Below are 22,146 nucleotides of genomic sequence, written 5' to 3'. Positions count from 1 at the left end.
TGAAATTTGTTTTCTTTTTTTGCTGTGTAACATTTAGCTACTTATATAATGACTGTAACATACGATCCCCATTATTAACAATTTAGTAATATTCTTGATGTATAGTTAATTTGGTAAATCTATACAATGTCAGAAAATAGTGAGAAATGTCTCACATTTTCCTGGAGACATGCCTTGTTTTATTAATATTTTAATTCCAGATCTTGAATAGATTGTCAAATTTGATTTCAGTTATTTCTGCTATATTGTCAAAATTGTAGCTATTTATTTTCAGTGAATTCTTTCAACTCAATTATACATATATAGTGTATGGAGAGGCGGTGGACTAGTGGCAGAAACTTGGACTATGGGCAGAAAAGGTCTCTGGTTCGTCTCTGGTTCGACTCCACGGAGAAACAACAAAAAGACGACCCTGGATTGATCTGCCCAAAAATCCAAGAGGATTCTCCCTACCCTTTCTAGTGCCCCTGAGCAAGGCACCTTACTCCCCCAACATCTGCTCCCCGGGCACCGTACATGGCTGCCCACTGCTCTCTGTGTGTCCTGCACCAGATGGGTTAAAAGCAGAGGTTAAATTTCCCTCCTTGCATGAGTGTGCTTGTGCATGTCTGTGCATGTGTTTGGGACAAATAAATGTATCTTAATCTTAATGTGCATAAACATGCTGCTTTGAAAGACCTGTAGATTTGTGAGTTGGTATAAAGGCTAAAATTATAATTTAGGTCTACAGTATTTGACCATTTTATTCCTATTTATTTATTTAGCTATTCATTTATCTTTAAACTCACCACTTTTTGTGGGATCCTTTGTGAAATGCAACTTATAAGACCTTAATTTATTGAGTTTGCATTTTGAATATATTACTTGATATCTGCTGCTCATTTGTAAAGTTGTGATTTATAAATTGACACACACGATCATCAAATTGCTCCAAATAAATCTTCTGTCAATTGTCTAATCAATAAATAGATCAGTTATTTCAGTTTTAGAAGTAACTCTTAAAGTGAGGATCAGTTGTTGAGAGATGGAAGTAAAAGTGTAACACACTTAAGTAAATAACAAATACAGTCTAATGCATGGCGGGTAACTTACGGTAAAGGACAGCGTAATACACACTCCTCATCAGAACATAGTTGTTAGAATACAACTCTCCCTGTGGTGGAGACAGCGTGGTGACGTCAGACGCGGAGCTGCGGTCACGTGATCCCTTCACCTGTGCTCAACCTGTTTATCTTGCTCATCGGACTCGGGGCAAAAACCAGCGTCGTTCGCTCAGCCAGTTTGACGTTTTACTGGTTTTCTTAGAGTAAAACGCTACAGGCCACCGCAGCGCGTCCTCCTCCGTGTGAGTCTGTCTGTGTTAATTCAAGGTGTTTGAATTCAGGGGCTCAAACCACCGACTCTTTGGACTTCGACCTGCGCCAGGAGCCTTTCTCAAACAAGGAAGTCCAGCGTTGTGGATGAAGTCGTCGGTGAATGGCGGCTGTTGACTACGGTCGGTTCCTCTGAAAGCACATTTGTCTTCCGTGTCTGTCCTGTAGCGTCGTGACACCAGGACCAAGCCGCCTCCAGCCTCCTCAGGACAAGGTGAGCACTTTGTTAACAGTAAAGAATGAGGACAACCCAAACATGTTGACACTGTCTCTACATGTGTCTGACAACCGAATATTTTCTAGATATAAGAAGAGGAAAGTGTAAAGGTTTAGTGCTCAGCAGGCATCATGAACCCACTGGGTGAATATCCAGTTCAGCCCCCCCCCAGGGGACATGTTCTTACATTTCACCTGTCAGCCCTGCCCTGACCCAACTGTGTCCCCTGTCTCTTTCAGATGAACGCCTCCATGGGAGAAGTGGATCCCTCCGCCGGGAACGGCTCCATCGACCAGCTGCTGGAGAAGTCGGCCGCCTCCAACGAGACCATCATCCAAACCAGCAACGGCTCCATCATAAGGGACCAGATGTTCCTGAGCACGGTGGCCGCCCAGGTCCTGACGGGGATCTTCGTGTGGTCCGCCTTGATCATCACGTTCCACCAGGTGAGCAGAAGAAGCCTGGAAGGAACTCGAATCACTGCAGCTCTCGAGAGTCAAAACCGCCTCAGAGTGTAAATGTAAATGTGTAATCAGAGACAGTCGGTGTGTGTGAGACAGGTCACCTCCCTCGCCAGAGGACAGAAACATATGTTTGTGTCCCTGAAGGCTTATTACCTCACTGCATAGTGTGGTGCGTTCAGTCACTGTCATTGCTCACTCTGCATATTTTTCCCCATACTCAAACACTGACTCCTTGTCTTATCTAGTCATAAAAGTATGTCTTCACACTTGCACGGCCCCGGTGCATTGTGGGAATGTTTTACTTACTTTGTAGTTGACGGAGGCCATCAGATTAAAATGCATGGAAAACCTTCCAGTCGATTTTAAAGGACAATGAATACGCAGCGAGTGGTTAAAAAGAATAAATGGCTCAACACAAGCCACGTTTACCCAGAATCCATTGCATCGCTGTTGTAAATGAGCGTTTCCTCGTGTGGGTGAGTTACCCACTGTGCACTGATGATAGCTTATCATCACGGTTTTATCATTTGTGGAGAATGCAGTAGGGTGCAGTGTGTTATCAGCAGGGAAATCAATTGATACTGAGATAACATTTTACAGCATTATAAAGGATGAGGGTGTTGTTTTTTCTTTTCACTGCGGTTTTAATGCTCTGCTGCTCTAATGGTTTGAATTTTAGTTGACGATTTTATAACCCTTGTATCAAACATGCTTCAAGCCATCAGCCCTACACCTGTATCATAAGCATACTCACAGAGTTATACCTGTTTCTGTCATGTGGTGTATTTAGTTTCCTCCTCCAATGAGGTTATATTTTCATCGGCCTTTGTCTGTTTGTAAGCAAGATTACACGAAACCACAGGATGGATTACCACAAAACTTGGTAAAAGGATCTGGCATCCCACATGTGACATTTTACTGAATTTCCCTGTTCATTGTTCATCGATGTAACCTGTTACCTCTGTTTTTTGTTTAGTTTATTGGTTTGCTTGTTTGTCAGAAGGATTACACAAAAACTATTAAAACAGATTACAACATTAGGACATGGGTCAAGAAAGAGCCCAGTAAATGTTGTTGTGATTATGCACTTATTAGGAATCCAGGAATATGTTTTCACTTTCTTAACTGTTGCAAGAAAAGGTGGATTTCTTTTGACATTATCATCCGTTTTCCAGACAGTAATTCATTGATCTTGATGGAAATAATCAGGCATCTTTATAATGACTGATATCTTGGAGTGTGTGCAAGTGTGTGCGGCTTGATTGAATTTCAGTTCACTGTTGAGCCTCTTCTGAGTGTTATTCTAGTAAAGCATTTGTTATTATTTGTGTAGACCTAAATGCTTTTTAATATCATCAAGAAGCAGCAACATGTTGCATCTTGTGATTCCAAAAGAACAAACCTTGCTCAGGGATTTGTGAGTCAACACCCAGCAAATTGGTTTCTATCGTTTTTAATATAGTAGTTGTTGGGCCAAACAATTTCCAGGAAGACATTTTAATTGAACAAATAAACAGCAAGTGCACCGCAGGGACAGCGGCGCAGGTTTGCAACAGGCATCCGTCCTTTCACACAGAATAGAATGGTCTGCAGGACTATTGTTGCAATGCTGGTGGTGTTTCATCTGACTTGGCTCCGGAGGATTGCTATAGACTCTCAAACTCACATTCTGAATACTAAACACAGACAGACAATGACCTTAGATCCTCTTCGCTGTAAAGTCCCAGAGTTTTTCCGACCAGTGTTTCTTTTTTCTTGGAGGGCTCATTGGCCCCTTTTGCGACTTAAAGCATTTGGGATTAGGAGCAGACTGGATTTATGCTTTCTACATGACACTCACTTTTAGTTACAATGTGCAGAATCCCTTCTGATTTCGTTATTTTATTTTATATTTTCTAAAATGGAATTTCTGTGACCTTAACTCTTCTGTTGAGGCAGAAATAAATGAGCTTTACCTGAGCTTGAAGCAACCATTTATCCTGAAACTAAGAATTAAAATCAGGGCAGTGTTAAGGCATCGGGAAGGACATATATAAAAACACCTCACTCCCACCCTCGAAGTAATCAAGCTTTAATGTCCAGCCCTGTAATGGGCATTTAATCAAGCCGAAGGTGTTGACTAGAGTGGAACTCTGAATGTTGAGAAGAAAGAAACAATCAGCCGCTTTGACAAATGGTGTTTTAAAAAATGTACCTCTGAACCTCTGATGTTTGGAAAAATAGGAAATTATTCAGTATTATTCAGCAAGTGACAACAGGAATAAGCAAATACACTGTTTGAGGGGGATCTTTGCTAGCTGCTACTTATTTATCACAGCACAGTGAAAAACAAACTCATCCTATGTTTAAAACATCCATTACAAATACAGGGAGGACAGTCACAAACACCAGCCCTGTCAATAGAGTGGTCATATTCGGTTTATATAGATCTGTGATGAAAAGAGCAAAGTCTCCTAATTGCTTCTTCTTCTTGTTTGCAAGAAGTTTCAGATAAATTAGTTTCAGCAAGTATCGGCTAAAAGCAATTATACAAATAGATATTACTGCATACTAGCATTTGGTGATAGAAGTACTTAGCAGCAGTGGCTAAATTGTCTTGGCTGAAAGTAAAATAAGAGCTGTAATTAGTAAATATTGTCATTATTTATTTGTCTACATTTGTCTTAAGTCAATTAATCAGCTTAGAAAAGAGTGAAGTACGCCCATCAGGATTTCTTAAGGATCAATGATATGTGTTTGATTTTTCCTTTTTGCAGCCAACAGACCAAAATCCCAAAATATCCAGTTTATGAGCACACAAGAGAAAAGCAGAAAATATTAATATACTCAGAATGTTTGCTACTTTTACTTTTTATCAAAAACGCAATCCATGAATCAATTACTGAAGTAGTTGCTTGGTTTTCTGCCACTAAACTGATCAATCACTCCACTTATCATTTAATTTGTGTGGGTTTTGTATGTTTTATGAATTATCATCTTGTGTCTTACTCTGTCTCTTTAGAGAGTTATAGATATTTGTCAATAATGGCTGGAGCTTAATTTGATTGCTTTCTCACTCTGTTACATTGCCAAATGGGTAATAACCGTCGTAGTCTACTCAGAAACTGGTTTGGCTTTTTTATGATCTGAATAATGAGTCATCAGGTATTACTAGAAACCTATTGCCACATCTCTGATATTGCAGTAATATTCCCTGGTATGCTTTGGGTTTTTAATAAGCAGTGGGTTTTAAGAGCTCTCTCTACACGCTTGTAACCATTTGTAGGTGGACAGTAGTGATGTAGAAACTATTTGACTGACTTCCCTTTTTTAAATCTATAAATTGTGTAGTTGCATAGATCCAATGAACATTAGTCCGATAAGATAATTTATTTGCAGATAGGTTATATTTGGAGCAACCCAAACTTTTGATATGTCTGTTCCACACCCTGTGTCGGATCAGCGATGTTGCCACAATACAGCAGTTTCCTCACAGCTCCATGATGCAATAGCTTTTTTAATATTTGTTAAATTTAGTGGGACTAACCATCCTACAGTCATGTGGTTGCATGACCTGGGAGATCAGCAGGAGAGACAGATGTACTTTACTCAGACTGCTGAAAACATATTTGCTTGTGGTCAGAGTGAAGTCAGTCACCTATGACTCTTTGCAGTGACATGTTGTACATTTCATCAGGGATTGAAACATTTATTTCATCTTTAAGATGGGGCCAATTGGTGTGGAAAAAGTTTTATATCAGTCTGAAAATTAAAGGTCAGGGAAATATTCTGATCTTTACCATATGCTGTTTTTGTGCCCCTTAATGTTGTCAGCTGCACTATGTTATCTTTATGGAGGCCATATGAGGGCATATGGGAGGTGTGTTTGTGTGTGTGTGTTTAAAACTAAAGGCGAAGACCTTTAGCATCTCGCTGAACATAAAACGTATTTACTGATCTTACGGTCTGCGTCTGTATGTGATGATAGAGCTGTACAATATGAAGTGTGGCCAGGTCTAAGTTTAAAGCAGAAATGTTGTGCCGGGTCATTAAAAAAGGAATTTGCTGATTTTCTTTTTACTTCGCTCAGCCTCACTGCTGCATTTCACACTGACAGATCTTTGCACAGACAGAGCCAGTGAGTGTACGATTAAAATGCAGCTATAAATAAGACAGTCCATATTAAAAAATTGTTTTATTTGTCAGCTCTCAGGAGTGTGGAATTCCTCATTGATCACACCCTTGAAATTTGTATCACTTCAGGGTCAGTGTTGCACCACTAACTAACTGATAGTTCTACTTCATTTACAAAGGATGCTTGATAGACCTGTGTTACTGTTACACAAAGATGAACTCATGCTGACACATCTCAAGGCTTATTAATACGTGTTCCAGTTTTATCATTGATATTTGTGTATCTATAAATGTATACCTTTTTTGGAAAATAATCAAAACAACAATGTCATTGTAGAGGTGAAATGCTTGGTTGATATTTAGAAAAAAATATTTTTCCAAAGCAAAGACCCAACACCGTACCTGGTTATAGCTAATGGGAACTGAATACTTTATGTTTTAAATCAATCTTGGCCCTGGACTGTTGGCCTGGTAACAGACACAATTAGGAAATCTGTCTGAGGTGGTGCGAAATAAAAATGTCCATTTTAAAACAGTCTGCCCACAAATCAATATATTGAATAGACATTTCGATGGAGCTTTAGCAAAGATGCATAACTAATGAAAACTATTATTTTGTTAGATGTTGTAGAGCAACCACGGTCTATTGTCATGGCAGTGCTTATGGAAAATACATGTGAATGGCCTAATGTGCAGGCTGCACTGGATCATGTTTTATTTTAATCAAGTTTTCTTGTTTAATTGATCACACCTTCTCTCTGGTGCATAACGCTAACATCAATACGATGCTGACTTGTTTACTGATGTTTTTCCAATGTGTTTTCATTGTAGATCTTTACGCACCTTCGATCCTACACGGTCCCCAACGAGCAGCGCTACATCATCCGCATCCTGTTAATTGTGCCAGTTTATTCCTTTGACTCTTGGCTCAGTCTGCTCTTCATCAGCAATGACCAGTACTACGTGTACTTTGATTCTGTTCGTGACTGTTATGAAGGTAAATATCACAAGTTCACCCCCCTTTTTTCCCCCTTTTACTCGCACTGATCAGCCACAACATCAAATTCAAAGTTAATAATGTATTGTCCCCCTCATGCTCCGGTCTCCACAAGACCTCTGAAGGTGTCCTGTAGTATCAGGCATCAAGACGTTAGCAGCAGATCCTTTAAGTCGTTTAAGTGGCGAGGTGGTGCCTCCCTGGATCTGGGTTGTTTTTCCAGCACACCTCCGAGATTTTTAAAGGGATTGAGATCTACTGAATTCGCAGGGAGAGTCAACACCTTTAAGTCTTTGTCAAACAACTCCTGACTAGTTTTTGCAGCGCGCCAGGGCACATTATCCTGCTGAACGTGGCCACTGCCACCAGGTTGCATTGAAGGGATGTACTTGATATGTAACAATGTGTAGGTAGGTCGTGCGTGTCAACATAACAGTCTATGAATGTCAGGACCCAAGGGGCCTCTGCCGTCATGCATTTTTCCTTTAGTACATCCTCGTGCCATTGCTCTCAATCCATTGTCGACACTTGCTCATAGGACTAAACAAACTGAACAGATTGCTGTATTCCTCTGTCCTCAACTAGGATTAAGAAAGAAAAAAAAAAAATTAACAGAGGAAATTACGCAGAAACATCAGGGAGACTCAAGTGAGGGATCCTTTTCGGGACAAACATAACGTCACGGTTTCATAACTTAAGAATTGTAAAAACTACAAGATCCAACTATGGTGTCCTTCCTTTCGCCAGTCACGTAATTTGTGTGTGCGATGAAAGATAGTTCATTAGCTATATTATTAGCTATATATGTTGCTTGTTGTGTCTTTTTCCTTCTATAGTATCGATAATCGTGAAAACTGTGACACCTTGATATTTCCTCTGACAATAATCATGGCATCAGGGCAACAAAATAACATTTTTAAAACATTCATGAGAAAATACAGTGTATCATTAATGGAGAGGTATAACAATATTTAAAGCATTTATGCCCCTATACCTTGCAACGTACAATGTACTGTGTTCTGACTTTTTCAATCATAGGCACCATAAATGGTTTCCGCAGTTTGAGCTACAGTAGCTCTTCTATGGGATTTTACCACACGGGCCAGCCTCGGGCACCAATAACCCTGTTGCAGGTTCAGTGATTGTCCTTCCCTGCACCACTTTTGTTATGTAACAATCACTGCACAGTGGGAACACTTCACAATACCAGGCTCTCATCTAGATTTCCAGCCAACCCAGTTTAGTCTGTGTCACAGTTGCCCGGATCTTTAGACTCACCCATTTTTCCTGCTTCCAAGATGTCAACTTCAATAACTAACTGTTCATAATAAAGCCCAACCCTTGACAGGAGCCATTATAAACAGATGGTACATGTTCCCCTTTACCTGTTTGTTTTTTGGTTTTAATTTTGTGGCTGATCAGTGTCTGTGTCTGATAACGTCACTTCCTAGTCAGACATGACATTTCTGCTTTCTCCATATTTTAGATGGCTGCCAGAATAGAACTCCCCAAACTAGTTTTTCACAGCATCTCATTATTTGAGGTGTTTCATTTCAAGTTATTTTAGAAGCAGCATTTTTTTGCACTTGCATGACAAATACTTGCATCATTTTAGCAAATTAATGAAACCTATATTGGTTAATTTTAAGAAATATTTTTTCGATAAATTGTTGATGTTTCAGAGCTGTTATGCACAGTTAGCGTTAGTCTGTAGGTTGTAGCTTAATTTTCTTTATATGCAGGGTAACTTTAATTATGTATTGAAGACCAAAGCACTTCACTGGTGGCAAAGGTGAGTCACATGCAAAATGGATTACAAGTAATTTGGGAGTGGGAAAAGTAGGAAATGCATTATTCAGGAGATTAGTTTCCAGTTTGCAGGCCAATTTTGTGGGTGATTGATAGCGAAGCGCACCTAAAAGCAGCGAGACTGAAATACTACCAGCAGCTACGGCTAAAACATAATGAACCTTCTCTTGACTGGACACCATCTGCATTAGCTTCTCTTAATCCCTCTTTAAATAGCAACAAAGGATTAGGGAGGGATTTCCAAGACACAGAACCCTTGGAAGCTTCTTAATGTAAGGACTGAAACATGTATTGTTCCAAAATGTTGGACTAATTATTTTTGTTATCATTTTATCATGTGGGCGCGTTCTCCCCTGAAACCATTTGCCCTTTATGTAAATTAAGTTGACGTTGGTGAGGAATTTTGTTCTGCAGTTTAATTCACTCTTCTATCCCCTCTCGTTTTTTTTTACAGCATTTGTCATTTACAGTTTCCTGAGCCTGTCCTTTGAGTATCTGGGAGGAGAGAGCGCAATCATGTCCGAGATCCGAGGGAAGCCCATAGAGTGAGTGCTCTCATTTCAGTCCTGCATGAAAAAGTCTGTGCATGTTCAACATTTTAAAGTAAAGACAACTTCAGCTCAAACGGGGGCTAATCATGGATCATATTTACAATCACAAAAGGTACAAGGTGCACGTTGCTGCCCTTGCAGTAGCATTTAGTCTGACCACAGTGAAAGTGCTGGCAATAAATGTCTGTGGTATTAATCTGTAACATTTGGCCTTTATCTCGGAGCTTTTGATCAGCCTGGTAAGACTGTGTTTTATTGCTTACTCAGCCACAGGCCAGCTCTTACCTTCTTAAGACAGTGGAGACACTTGTGATCAGTCCTGATTAATGATTGCATTGCTTAGATTCCGCCAGTGGAGACGAAGTTTAAATTAAACTTTTCCTATAGGATCTACACCAGGGGTCCCCACACTTTATCGGCTTGTGAGCTACTCTTGAAACGACCAGCTCAACAAGATCTACCCCCCCCCCCCGGCGCACGTACCCCCTCTTTTTTCGCGCCAGGAAACACACTGAAAAATGATTTTAAAAGATATTGATAACATATTTTATATTTTATATGATAGAAATGATTAAATATGCATCCCATAGTTTGTATTCCCCTTCTGTTGTCCTGGAGATTTAATTTTACCAATTTTACCAATCACATTATTAAATGTCCCCCTCTGCCCAGCCACAAGCAGTCATATAGATAAAAAGAGAGAGAGAAGGGGGGGGGGGGCTACGTAACCTCCACATAGGTTTGAGTGGAGAATACGTAATTTACCCTCCACACCCGACATAGCAAACAGCGGAGAAGTTCTTGAAGATGGATGATATTAAATTAATAATTTAATTGGAGAAGTACAGTGAGCTGTATGATCCTCAGCGCATATGAGACAAAGAAGACACATGTTGGGCTGTGTTGCAGTTAATGTTGGAGAAACAAGTAAGTATATGCTTGAAAAAAAAGGATTAAATGCCGTTTTTACTGCAGGCTGATAACAGCAAAAGTATGTGATATTATTAGTGCGGCGCTTCAGCGTCCGCTGTGAACAGCCAAGCGCCGGCGCTCTAGGGATTAGCGCGGCGCTTCGCTGTCACTTCCTCGTCCTGTTTGAACCCGGCGTGACGAGCAGTCCGCCCCGGTTGACGTTCGCAACATCGTCCAGAGCGGGGGGCGTGGCGGCGGCGGCAAAAAAAAAGTGGGTACGCAGAGCGTCCACGTGACTGCCTCTTGTCCAGTTGTGCGATCGACCCACACTGCCTTCGCGATCGACCGGTCGATCGCGATCAACGTATTGGGCACCCCTGATCTACACGGACAATTACTATTTTGATTATTCTTTATTTCCGAATATCCAGCAAATTATTGTCTCATCTCCAGAAAACAATTCACACGGGGCGCAAGGCATGAGGAAATAACTCATACTTGTCATTGTTCAAGTATCTTTTTAATAAGCAACATGAGAGATGAACAAGATAACATACTTGATGCACAAGATTTCTATGCTCACTGTCTGCATGTTATCACAACGGCACAGAATTACCTAGACCAGTCTTACTTTAATTAATATTGTACATTCATTGTAATATGTCATATTTCCTTTAATAAGCCAGATTATGTGTGAACTGCACAACGATACACCTCAGGTTTTGTAGGAATGGGGTAAGCTAGCGAAGGTTTTAAATAAAGTATGATGACTCTGTAGTCAAATCCAAATTTGTTTCTCAAATTTATTATGCCTCAAAGCTCATGGTCTTATTTGCTAGTCCACAGGTTGCATTTGACCTTCACATTTCTTATTGGATTTTAAAAAGAAATAAAATAACAGACAAAACTAGATTGGCCTTTCAGCGCCAAGGCCAAACAATCCTTCACATGATTATATTATTATTATTGTAGAAATTAAAAAGAAAAAAGGGAAGTGGTCTGAAAACCCAAATAATTTATTTATCATAAAACATAGTCCGGAACTGTGGAAAATCCTGATCTGTACATTATTCCCGTAGAACAGAAAAAGTAACCTATGTTGCAATGTTTAAATAAGTGAAAACTCATTGATCTGCTCCTTGATTATTATTCAGACCAAACTGTAGTGGTTTCCTCTGAGGCCCCATGCCTCCAGCATGTTTAGTGGAAATCTAAATCAAACAAAAAGACATGGGTGGAAACATAACCTCCCTGCTGGGTATGACTAGATGTTTTGTTAATAAATGTCAAGATCTGTACTGTCTGATGCTTAAGAGCATCTAAAGAACTTCAGGGCTACGAGGCTGAAAGAGCTGTGTTGATGTATCAAGTTGAATGGGAGTTATTATTAAGGACGAGGCTGAGTTTAGTACTAATCTCTGTCTCTCTGCCTCAAGCTCAGCCCTAAAGCAACGTGCAGATTTTATTGATTAAACTGCCTTTTAAAAACGGACAACCACTGAATTAGTGCCTTGTGCATTTGTACACCACGTCTTTGATGCTGTAGTTTTAGCCTGAAGACGTCATGACGCCAAGAGCCATTGAATCCACAGACTCACATGACACCTCGACCTAGTTTGACCATATTGTTCTATAGACATATTAAATAACAGCAATGTGTGTGCTCAAGTATAATACGGATATTCCAAGATTCAAATATGTAACCGCACACATTGTAGGCTCTACAACTCCCACTTTGATTTTTGTCATCTAAACAGCTTTGAAAGAACAATATTGTTTATTAGCCTGTATTGATGTGGTATTTATATTTAATTTATTGCACTCAAATACATCACCTCACACGAAAGTTACCATAGAAGAAAGAGTCAGCATACAAGCAACTTGTGCAGTAACATCAACCAGGGCCTGCAACAAGCAATTCATTTCACTATTGTTTAATCTACTGAGTGTTTTCTTGATTAATTGATTAGATGTTTTGTCTGTAAAATGTCAAATATTAATGCAAGACTCTGTCTCTCCTTGGCTTCATAGGTCAAGTTGTCTGTACGGTACCTGCTGTCTCGGTGGTATGAGCTACTCCATCGGCTTTTTAAGATTCTGCAAACAGGTTTGCTTCAATCTTCCCCTTATCTATGCTCTCGAGATGCTCCTTTCAGCCGCTGCAATGAATTTACACACTTTCGAAAAACAAGAATATGTTTAAAAAGGAGAAAAAGCAATACTCTGTCGTAAATTACCATTCTGCCCAGATCGCCAGGCTGCTGAGAAATGACAACTGTTACAATTGGCTGCGTGCTTTCCAGAGGATAACATCCACTGGTTGGGAAAAAAAACAAAGGCGAACAAAGCGATTGAGGGCAGGTGAAGGCAGCATGATAAAATACACAGAGAGATGATATGAGCTGTCAGCACAGAGCTCTCTCCCACTGTCTTGGGATGCTGCACGAGCTCCCAGTGTAATGCTGATGTAAATTGGAACTGAGATTTGTGGCTTCAAAATTAAATAGATGGTGAAATTATTTTTTTATTTTTATTGCATTAGTGATAAACGATTGAGAAGTTTACTCCAGTGGCTTTTATACGAAGAACCGATTGGCATTGTTTTCTCAAGTTGTTTCCATCTTTTCAAATCCTGAAATTTTTGTATTGTTTTTGTTAGGTTTTTTGTTTTTCAGTTCGCTCATAGTGAATTCTTCCAACAATATCCTGCTGTGTCCTCACATGGGCACACTAGGCATTCTTTGGACTTTTTCAAAGTATCTTAACAATCATCTGGCTAAAACTGCCTTGTTGTTAGTTGAGTGGAGTCGGTGTTGAAGTGGAGGATTAGTGCAAAGGCTTATCACTGAGTTTATGGCTCATCCTAATTGTGATTCCTGGAGCAAAGTTTCAGAAATCAATATATCGAATGCCTCCGAAGTTATTAAATGCTGTTTTTAATAACACCCATGATTGGAAGTTAACACGGTCTGAAATAATGATGAACTGCTTTAACATTAATTTATTCTAAATTGATTTCTTACTCCGTTATATGTTATATGTTGTTGTGGCTTGGATTTAAAAACCACAATTTGCTCTTATGGAAAGACTTCGGGTGAAGTTAGTTCTCATCCTAGACTTCAACAGCTCATCACAGACGTTGATCCCTTTTTTCTTTGAGAGGTAAAAAAAAACGATAAAACTTCTTTGCACATTTTGGTGAAAGTTAAATTACGAGTGGTTAACAAATAAATCGGTAATATGGAAAAGCTGCTTAGAGTTCTGGTGGTTGTCTGAGCTCAGGTTAGAGGATGAGCTCTTTTATCGTATTGTAGCACACTGTCCAGCCTTATTTCCCGGAAACTGGACACAAGTTTAATCCTGTGGACCGAGGGGCAGCTGCTGGTGACGGCCAATGGGGACTCAAAAGACATTACACATTAGAACATTAGAGCACATATAATATTATAAGTAGAAGAATACAGAATCAGCAGGTGGAGCAGGGTTTACCTTAAACAATATCCAATTACAAGAGCTCTTTAATTCAACATCAATATGCAACAACTGTATTGAGGATAAAAACAATTTTTTTGCAAAACATTTTGGTGGACCACCTTTTCTGCCAAGGTCTTTTTTCAAGGATAATTTTGTTGTCTTATTTTATTTCCTAAATAAGACTACAAAAGGAAGCAGTTGATATTTCAAAGTATCTTACAGTTCTTGGTGTTCAGTAGATTTTTTTTATTTTCATTTTTTTATCAAAAGGGTCTCTGATAGTTTCTGTGTAGAAATTAAAATTGCAAGAGTAGAGAGCATCAACGAGTCAGGGAGAAGAATAATGGAGCGTTCAAACAATGGACCTGTACAGTACATGATTCATAATTAAACACTTTTCAGTTTTTCTGTGTAATACACAAAGCGGATGGGTGAAGCTATTAAATAGAAATGTAGTTCTGTCAGTTGTTGCTACCAGTGAACGTGTTACAGTAAACTCTCAAGTGAAATTAAATAGATAGAAAATGCATTGAGTCATTTCAAGCTGTGAATTCTCAATTAAATATTTTTCTATGACATTAGTATTGTAGTAGAAAATGAAAAAGGTCAGATGTAATGAATCTAACAGATATGCATTTCATTCCAGACTCAAATAACTTTTTGATGCAACGGTTTCTAATAGAGCTGCTGACAAGGTAGCATCGTGCCTGACAAACACAGAATGAACATATTAACATATCCTCTTATCTTACACTTGTATGGTGCAGGGAACGCCGACACTGGCATGTATCTCAGTAATAAAGTTAATTTCTTGGTTGTCTATAAATCTGTGTGCATGGGTGCAGTAAATTTGAGGCAGTAACCACGGTTGGCTTTTAATTCACTGGGATTATGAACATGCATTGTGTTTGGAATATGAAGCATGACAGGAAGTATCGTGATAAAAGATTTGCTTCGGGCTTATTCCCAGTGACAAGACTGGAATCAAAACAGGCGTAGAGGAAGCAAAGACTGTCAGAAGTCAGAACTTCAAAGTGAATCAGTTCTAAACACGATTGTTCTTGTCATTGTGTAAAGCCCACCACTGACTTCAGCCTTAACAAAAAAGCTTCCCTCTGGCACATCAACTCAAGCGCTACTCCCTCACAAGATGTAAGTGGTGAAGTGAATAGGACCCATACTGAGAGTTTGAGTGTACACACACCAACCGCAGATTACGTCCATCAAAAATAGTCTAATGTTCCCTTTGATAAATCACTGTCAACTAAAATAGTGTGTGCATGCATCATCCTCACATCATGCCCTTTACACGGCAACATTAGACCTCAAATGGCCAATCCAGATTACGATGAATGAACGATTATTTTATGCCGCAATTATTTTGTCACTCCATGTTGACCAGGGACCTGCTGGACTCCTGCTCTATGAAAGGATCCTTGTTTTTTCTTCAGGCACACCGGTGGAAGCTGTGGAGGGCAGCAGTGCACAAACCCTGTTACCGACTGTGGGAAAGAAATAAAGCTAACACACCCACAGTGATGGGGGCCCAATTTCCACTTGTCAACACTACACCTGCCATTCTATTAGTTGGGGAATTTAGACCAAGAGCAGAAGGAAAAAAAACGATAGCAGGCGTTTCATCATGAGCAGTGTGAGCGTGTGGAGAGGAGCTGAAGCTGGAGTACAGGAAATCAAAGCACAAGCGGGGTATATGTGGAACATGAAATCCTCCTCTTAAACCCATAGACCATAGAATATACTATTTTACTTTATAAAGACACTCTTGGATTTCTACCTGAAGTGACCTTGGTTGAGGTGAATAGGAGTCTGTACATTCACACTTTAAAATTGGGTAAAGACGAGCCAGACGTCCCTGAAGCCAGCCATCTGCCACATCCTGGCATCATCCTACATTTCAAACAGCTGCAGCGGCTCCTCAGCTGACCACCAGTGACAGCGGCAGCACACAGTCCGTCCCTCTCCTCTGCTCTCCGAGGTTTGGGGGGAAAGCGATGGTGAAACTGTGCTGATGAAATGTCGAGCAGAATTTAATTTGAGATGCAAGTTTTTTTAATATCTTTTGTATAAGGTTTATGGCTCATTGGCAAAAGCGCAAGTAGCACTGCTGGTTTGATTGTTTCTGATAAAGAAGATCTGTGATGAATGTGCGATATGAATGGAAATTAAATGCGTGAGAGGGCTCGTTATCTTTATAATGATACCAATCACATTTAATTTCCATTCATTTTACCAACTCACCATCTGCATCGCCAATTTCCCCTGTCTCCGAAATGTTCGCATGCGATGGGTCAGAGTTTCCGCACGGGGTTGCGCGTTCTCGCATCAACCTTGTTTTTATGGGTTTCAACTTCTGCGTGGGAAGTGGCGTATATGCCTTTCAGGCCCCGTTTTGTGTTTATGCAGCCGTTAAATGAGGCCCTCGGTCTGTTGCTTTCAAGTACTGCAACAGTGATGGGAGTTTAGAGCAGCCTCTGTCAAATTGGTTGGCTCAGGCTTCAATACACCAGTCAGCGAGCACATGTCCTCCAGTCCCAGCCAGTCCCCGTCCAAATCAGCATGAAGACATCAGTGTCTCATCACTTACTTCTTTAGGATTTGAACCAACAAATTTGATCATTATATATTTTATAGTTTGACATTTTCGGAAAGGCACTAATTGGCTCTTTTGCTCAGAGTTGGTGTGAATCCTGGAAAATAAAGGAAACTGCTGCTGTGACTCTAAACAAATACCCAACCATCAGCTCCTCTCAAGCTCACTAATTAACAATCATCAAATTGTTATCTCATTTGCTGAATCTGTACAAACACAAATTGCTGTTTATGAGAGTTTAATGACAGGACTATTTCTTGGCTCGCAGCCGTTGCCAGGTAACCGCGGAGACTCCAGCTGTTAATCCAGCACATATCTGTCCGTAAGCAGTGAATCAGCATTTTTGCACTTGTCTAAGTGGCTTTTAATCCTGATGATGGGGTGAGTTGTTTTCCTTTTGGCTTAGACAGAGCCAGGCTCGCCCCAGTCTTTGCGAACCTTCCTATAGATCACAGGCTGCATACTAGAAAGATGGACAACATGACAGCTCCCCAAAAGAGAAGCCAAATCTTCTTGATTGCCCCCCCTGGTGGCTGGCTGCTGTGCATGTCATAAATCCTGCTTCCTTCGTGTTGGTGGATGAGACATGGGCCAAACTAAAACATGGAAGTACACATTTTTCGGGTCATATTAAGTAGTTCTTATGCCTTTTTTTTATGTAATATTTCAGGTAAGATTAATGAAACCTCCTACTTGACAGCTGACACTGATTGTGCTTGGTCGAACGGGTGTGTTGGTGAAACTTCGCTACCTCGACTCCCTACTACGCAGACTCTGGCTCCAAATACCCAAGATAGCTACATTCTTATGCAATATTTTGGCTTCATTTCTAGACAGTAGGAGGAAGTAGAGACGTGTCGTCCATCTTTGTCCATTGTAAATGCTATAGTTCTGTTTAATCAACAGATGTGAGTGCATCTGTCATACAACATGTCATCTAACTCCCTGTCAGAAAGCAATTTATCATATTTTTTAAAATATCAAACTCTTCCTTTTTAAATTGTAGCTATAGTATGAGAAAGAGATAACGAACAGAATCAGATGTCTTGGGTTAAAGGGATTTGGAACCTGCTTTTTTTGAATAAGCAGTTACAGATCTACTCCATCTTATTCGATGTACAGACTGATTCTGACTCCCTCCTTCACCCTCCATCCTCCTCTGGCATGGTGTCCTTGCTTGCTTGGGTGTCTCATTCTGAATTGCAATGTGTTCTCCAGGCGACGCTCCAGTTCTGCGTTGTGAAGCCCATCATGGCCATCATCATCATCGTCCTGCAGGCCTTTGGCAAATATCACGATGGAGATTTTAGGTGAGCACCACCACTCTTTGCATTTCACTCGTCACGCATCTTATACATTCGTGCCATTGCCGACAGGCTTGTTTGCTGTTTGTGTGCATATGGAGATAATTATATCATCTCCTCACAGCAGCCATGAAGGAAATCTGTTTTATTTCAAGTGGGTTAAAACTTCGCCGGTCCTCTGCTGATGTTGGACCGGTTATGTCACAGCTGTAATCACAGACCCCCTGGTTATTGTTGGTATTGCAAAACATAATTCAGTTTGAGCCTTTGTAATATGGACTAAATCTCTAAATGTTCTGAAATGAAGCCCCTAACTCTCATTGTATGTTACACTCCGTGGAGCATGGTGTTATTAAGTGACATGTATTTTTTCATTTTGTACTCTGGCTTTGGATTTCAAGTGATGCAAAAGTCGAGGGATCAATTGCAGAGTGACACATTTGTGAAATCATTTCTAGAGTATTTCAGTGCTTCAGCTTAGTCAATAAGGGTCTCAACAGAATCGCTGAGATGAGAAATGCATTTAATGAAATTGTCTTTAGTGTATAATCAAAGTTATAAGATCTACAGCCCATAAACTCCGTCTGATTTCTTTTCAGGTGCTCCTCTCCACCGCTTAGTTCAGTATCTTAAGATTCAGCTGTGACAACAGTTGTTTCTAAACTGCTCAGGAGAAGCACAGAGTTTAACAAGGGCTTGATACAAAAGTTTGCAATCCACTTTATTTTGTCGACATCTTACTGCGGAGCTGAAGCACAGGAAGCTGTTAAGTCCTTGCTGCTTGTCTCTCTGTATACTTCAGCAGCTGAAGTAGCAGGGAGATGAGACTTTTTTTCATCTCTTATTTTTTAAGCTCTATAGTGAATATCTGTTATGATTCACAGATTGTTTACTTTCATCCAAGCATCCGCGTTCTATTCTGCTTGGGAGTAATTAGTGTAGTGTCAGCTGTGTCCTTAAGAGAAGATCTCCGGAATGCAAAGAGGCTTAAAAAGCAGGCTGACAATAGAATATAGACAAATCTGCCTGTTTATCAGATGCATCCTGAGCTGAGAGGGTGACGTACACGGAGCCTTTATTAACTGCTTGTTCATGAGAACAAAAAGGGCGCATTTCCTCGTGTGCATGAACTATGGCTGAAAATATCATGAAACAGAAGATGGCATGTCTGTTTCCTTCAGTCCAATACGATAAATGCAGTCGAAACATCAATAAATTGTCGTCTGCTGTCAAAAAGCAATAAAATGTCACTCAGTTGTACATTTTCCACACATGTAACGTCTTCTGCTCTGTTTCCGTGCAGCGTGACTGGAGGATACCTGTATATCACAATCATCAAAAACATCTCGGTCAGCCTGTCGCTCTACGCCCTGTTCCTCTTCTTCTTCGCAACAAGCGACCTGCTCAGGCCTTTTGAGCCGGTGCTCAAATTCCTCACAATTAAATCCGTCATCTTCTTATCCTTCTGGCAAGGTGAGTCCACGCCCTTACTTTCTCTTTGTTTCCTTTTGTATCTGTGCCAGTAAGTAAAAGTATCAGTTGAGGGTAACAATGTTGCCGCTTTCAAAGGAATGGTCCTTGCCATCCTGGAGCGCTGTGACGTCATCCCCAACGCGCTCTACATCGATGGAGAAGAGGTCGGCGCCGGTACGGTGGCAGCGGGCTGGCAGAACTTCATCATCTGCATCGAAATGTTCTTCGCCGCCATCGCTCTCCGCTACGCCTTCACCTGCACCGTGTATCAGGAGAAAAAGAACGACGTGCCAGGTGAGCGCTGAACTGAACGTAGCCATCAGAATAAGGACTGACACAGTTTTGAAAGTTTTAGCAGCAACAATATCTGCATTGCTCTGAGTCATTTGCAGCCTTTTACACCAAACAGGCTAATGTCCTGACCAATGAGAATATATTTTCATCTATGTTTGTTTGTAATTTAGCAGGATTACACAAAAACGACTAGACAATTTACCATATAACCTAGTGGAAAGATGTGGTATCGGTTAGGGAAGTATACTTGATCAGAAATCACACATTGGAGGGGCTGGTTTTTTTTAGTGTGTGCAATTCCATATAGATCCAAACAAAAGTATGGATCTAGTGGATTTAAATGTGATTTCATACGGCGACTGTTGGGCCATGGTGGAGGTATTGACTCTACTAAGTGCTATGCTAGTTTTTTATGAGATTCATCATTCAATACTTCTATTTTCAGTAAAAATCCAGCTGTGATGTCTGCTTATCTGCAAATTTGCACTCAAATGCAGTGCTGTATAGTGAGCTGCATGTCAGTCTGGTTGAGAGTCAGCAGGGGTAGACATCAGCCCAAGGGAATACACAGTCACTCATGGCTCAGAGGACAGATGCCATTAAAGAAAGGAAGATGAAGAGGAATTCAAAGTACATTACCGTAACTAGCAGGGAGCGCGGGGCGCCCCTCTGACGTCAATGCCACACGCAAGGAAAAGACAAATGCAAGCCGAGGGAAAATCCCTCCACAGTGATATCAATCATTTTGCCTCTTTTTTACTGCTACAAGAAACCATTCATTCCCTTGAGCTGCTCAGACTGCAGAGCCCCTGGACGTGATGTCGAAAAACTTGAGCATTTCAGTATCAGCTTGATGTTTTTCTAATCAAGGTGAAAATCAAAGAACTTAATGACAAAAATAATTAATGCTTTTAATCATTGAGTCATTCATCCTGCTCACATGAATAAATTCCATTATTCATTTTTATCATCCAGTGAAATTATAATAATAACATGGCTCCAGAGTGTTGCCTGACTTTGGGATTGTTGTATTGCTTCAGGCATCTTGTTCCCTCCAAAATCAAAAAATGTGTTGATTCTAAAACGAACGGTCCAGTTCTCCCTCCAGCGCCGGGTGCTGATATCTGTGTTTGCAGAGGTTGCAACACCTCTGGTTTACTGTTCCTCTGCTGCAGCCCTGTGCGCCAGGGAGACAGACTATAAGGAGAAACCCAGCAGACCATGCCTAACTGCTTGGTACCCCCACCTTACCTTTCCATTCTCATTGCCGCCTCCAATCCTGTGCAGGCCACACTGCCAGTGACCCTGAAACAGAAGAGCTGTGTCTGTCTGCTGGCTCTATTTTTTTTTTTTTTTTAAGCTTTAGACACCCTTGCCTGAGTTCAGTCCATTTATAAACTGCAGCTTTTGAAAAGGCCACGATGAAAGAAAATAATCTTTCAGTGATGTTTTGTTTTTGTCTAGTAATATTAATAGGGGTTAATCATTTATATTGTTTTGTTTATTTCAAATATTTCTTCTTTACTTTTCTCACTAGGATTCTGCTGGAAAAAGATTATATCTCAAACATCTAAGCATGAGTCAAGATTTCGCAACATTTCAATCAAAATATAAAGACACTAACAAAGATGACACAGATTAGCTGAGTATTTAACACCTAACGACTAATAATACAAAGTTGTGTAGTAATGAATATATAATGTTATTTTTTTCGGTGCTTTAAGTAGTTTATCAAGCAAAAATGCAAAATATCATGTAGTTCCGATTTAGTGAATATTAAATCTGCAGCTCTTTATATTATGAGCTAAAAGTTGTTTTGGTCTGTTTGTTTGACAATTTGAAGATGTCATTTTGAGCTGGGGGAAGTTTTTCTCATATTGGATCAATTATAATTATGACTTAAAACAAACACTAAGTATTTGACAAAATAACAATAATTACTTGTATTATATGTTATACACACTTCCACCCACTAAACCAACATTCTGTCAGTACATGATATTTTTTTTTATATTTCCAAGAAGAAACGTCACAACCCGCCTGTCATAGTTTCAATGACTTCTCCTTCCTCATATTTGAATTCAGACGCCCTAATCGATCCCTTCTTTGCTGAGCTACGGCTGCAGTATCAGCTTCACATGCCTCACTGTGTGACTAACCAACTCCCCCTGTCGCTGTTCCTGCAGACACCATCCCCCAGATGCAGAGCATCTCCAGTGGCCTGAAGGACACCACCAACCCCGGAGACATGGTGCAGGATGCCATCCACAACTTCTCGCCGGCCTACCAGCAGTACACCCAGCAGTCCACGCAGGAGGTGGTCCAGCCCAGCGCCAACGGAAAAGTGGTCACGGGCAACAAGTCCTGCAAGTCCGACAAAATCATGCTGATTGCCTCCGATGATGAGTTCTAGGCATTTTTCAAGCAAGATCCAGTTGTTTGTGTCCTTGCCCCCCCCCCCCCCCCCCAATATATCTGCCCCCCTTGGGAAACAGCTGTATATCATATTGCACTGAGCTGGATTGAACCCAGGTGTATAATATTAATTTCCCCA

The 22,146-nt window shown here is 40.5% G+C and overlaps 1 protein-coding gene across 1 annotated transcript; it reads left to right on the top strand.

The window, feature by feature from the left end:
• The first annotated feature begins 1,213 nt into the window (after positions 1-1,213).
• On the top strand, positions 1,214-22,038 carry tmem184a (transmembrane protein 184a). The gene is made up of 9 exons (XM_061090130.1): positions 1,214-1,587; positions 1,830-2,036; positions 6,999-7,164; positions 9,428-9,518; positions 12,468-12,543; positions 17,740-17,831; positions 19,129-19,298; positions 19,395-19,592; positions 21,779-22,038. The coding sequence occupies exons 2-9, from the start codon at positions 1,830-1,832 to the stop codon at positions 22,003-22,005; spliced, it is 1,227 nt and encodes a 408-aa protein (XP_060946113.1). The 5' UTR covers positions 1,214-1,587; the 3' UTR covers positions 22,006-22,038.
• The last annotated feature ends 108 nt before the right edge of the window (positions 22,039-22,146 follow it).

The sequence above is a fragment of the Limanda limanda genome, chromosome 17 (genome assembly GCF_963576545.1).
Source record: "Limanda limanda chromosome 17, fLimLim1.1, whole genome shotgun sequence".
In the NCBI taxonomy this organism is placed as follows: domain Eukaryota; kingdom Metazoa; phylum Chordata; class Actinopteri; order Pleuronectiformes; family Pleuronectidae; genus Limanda; species Limanda limanda.
Note: the sequence above shows the minus strand (reverse complement) of the source record. Positions and strands in the feature narration are given on the sequence as shown.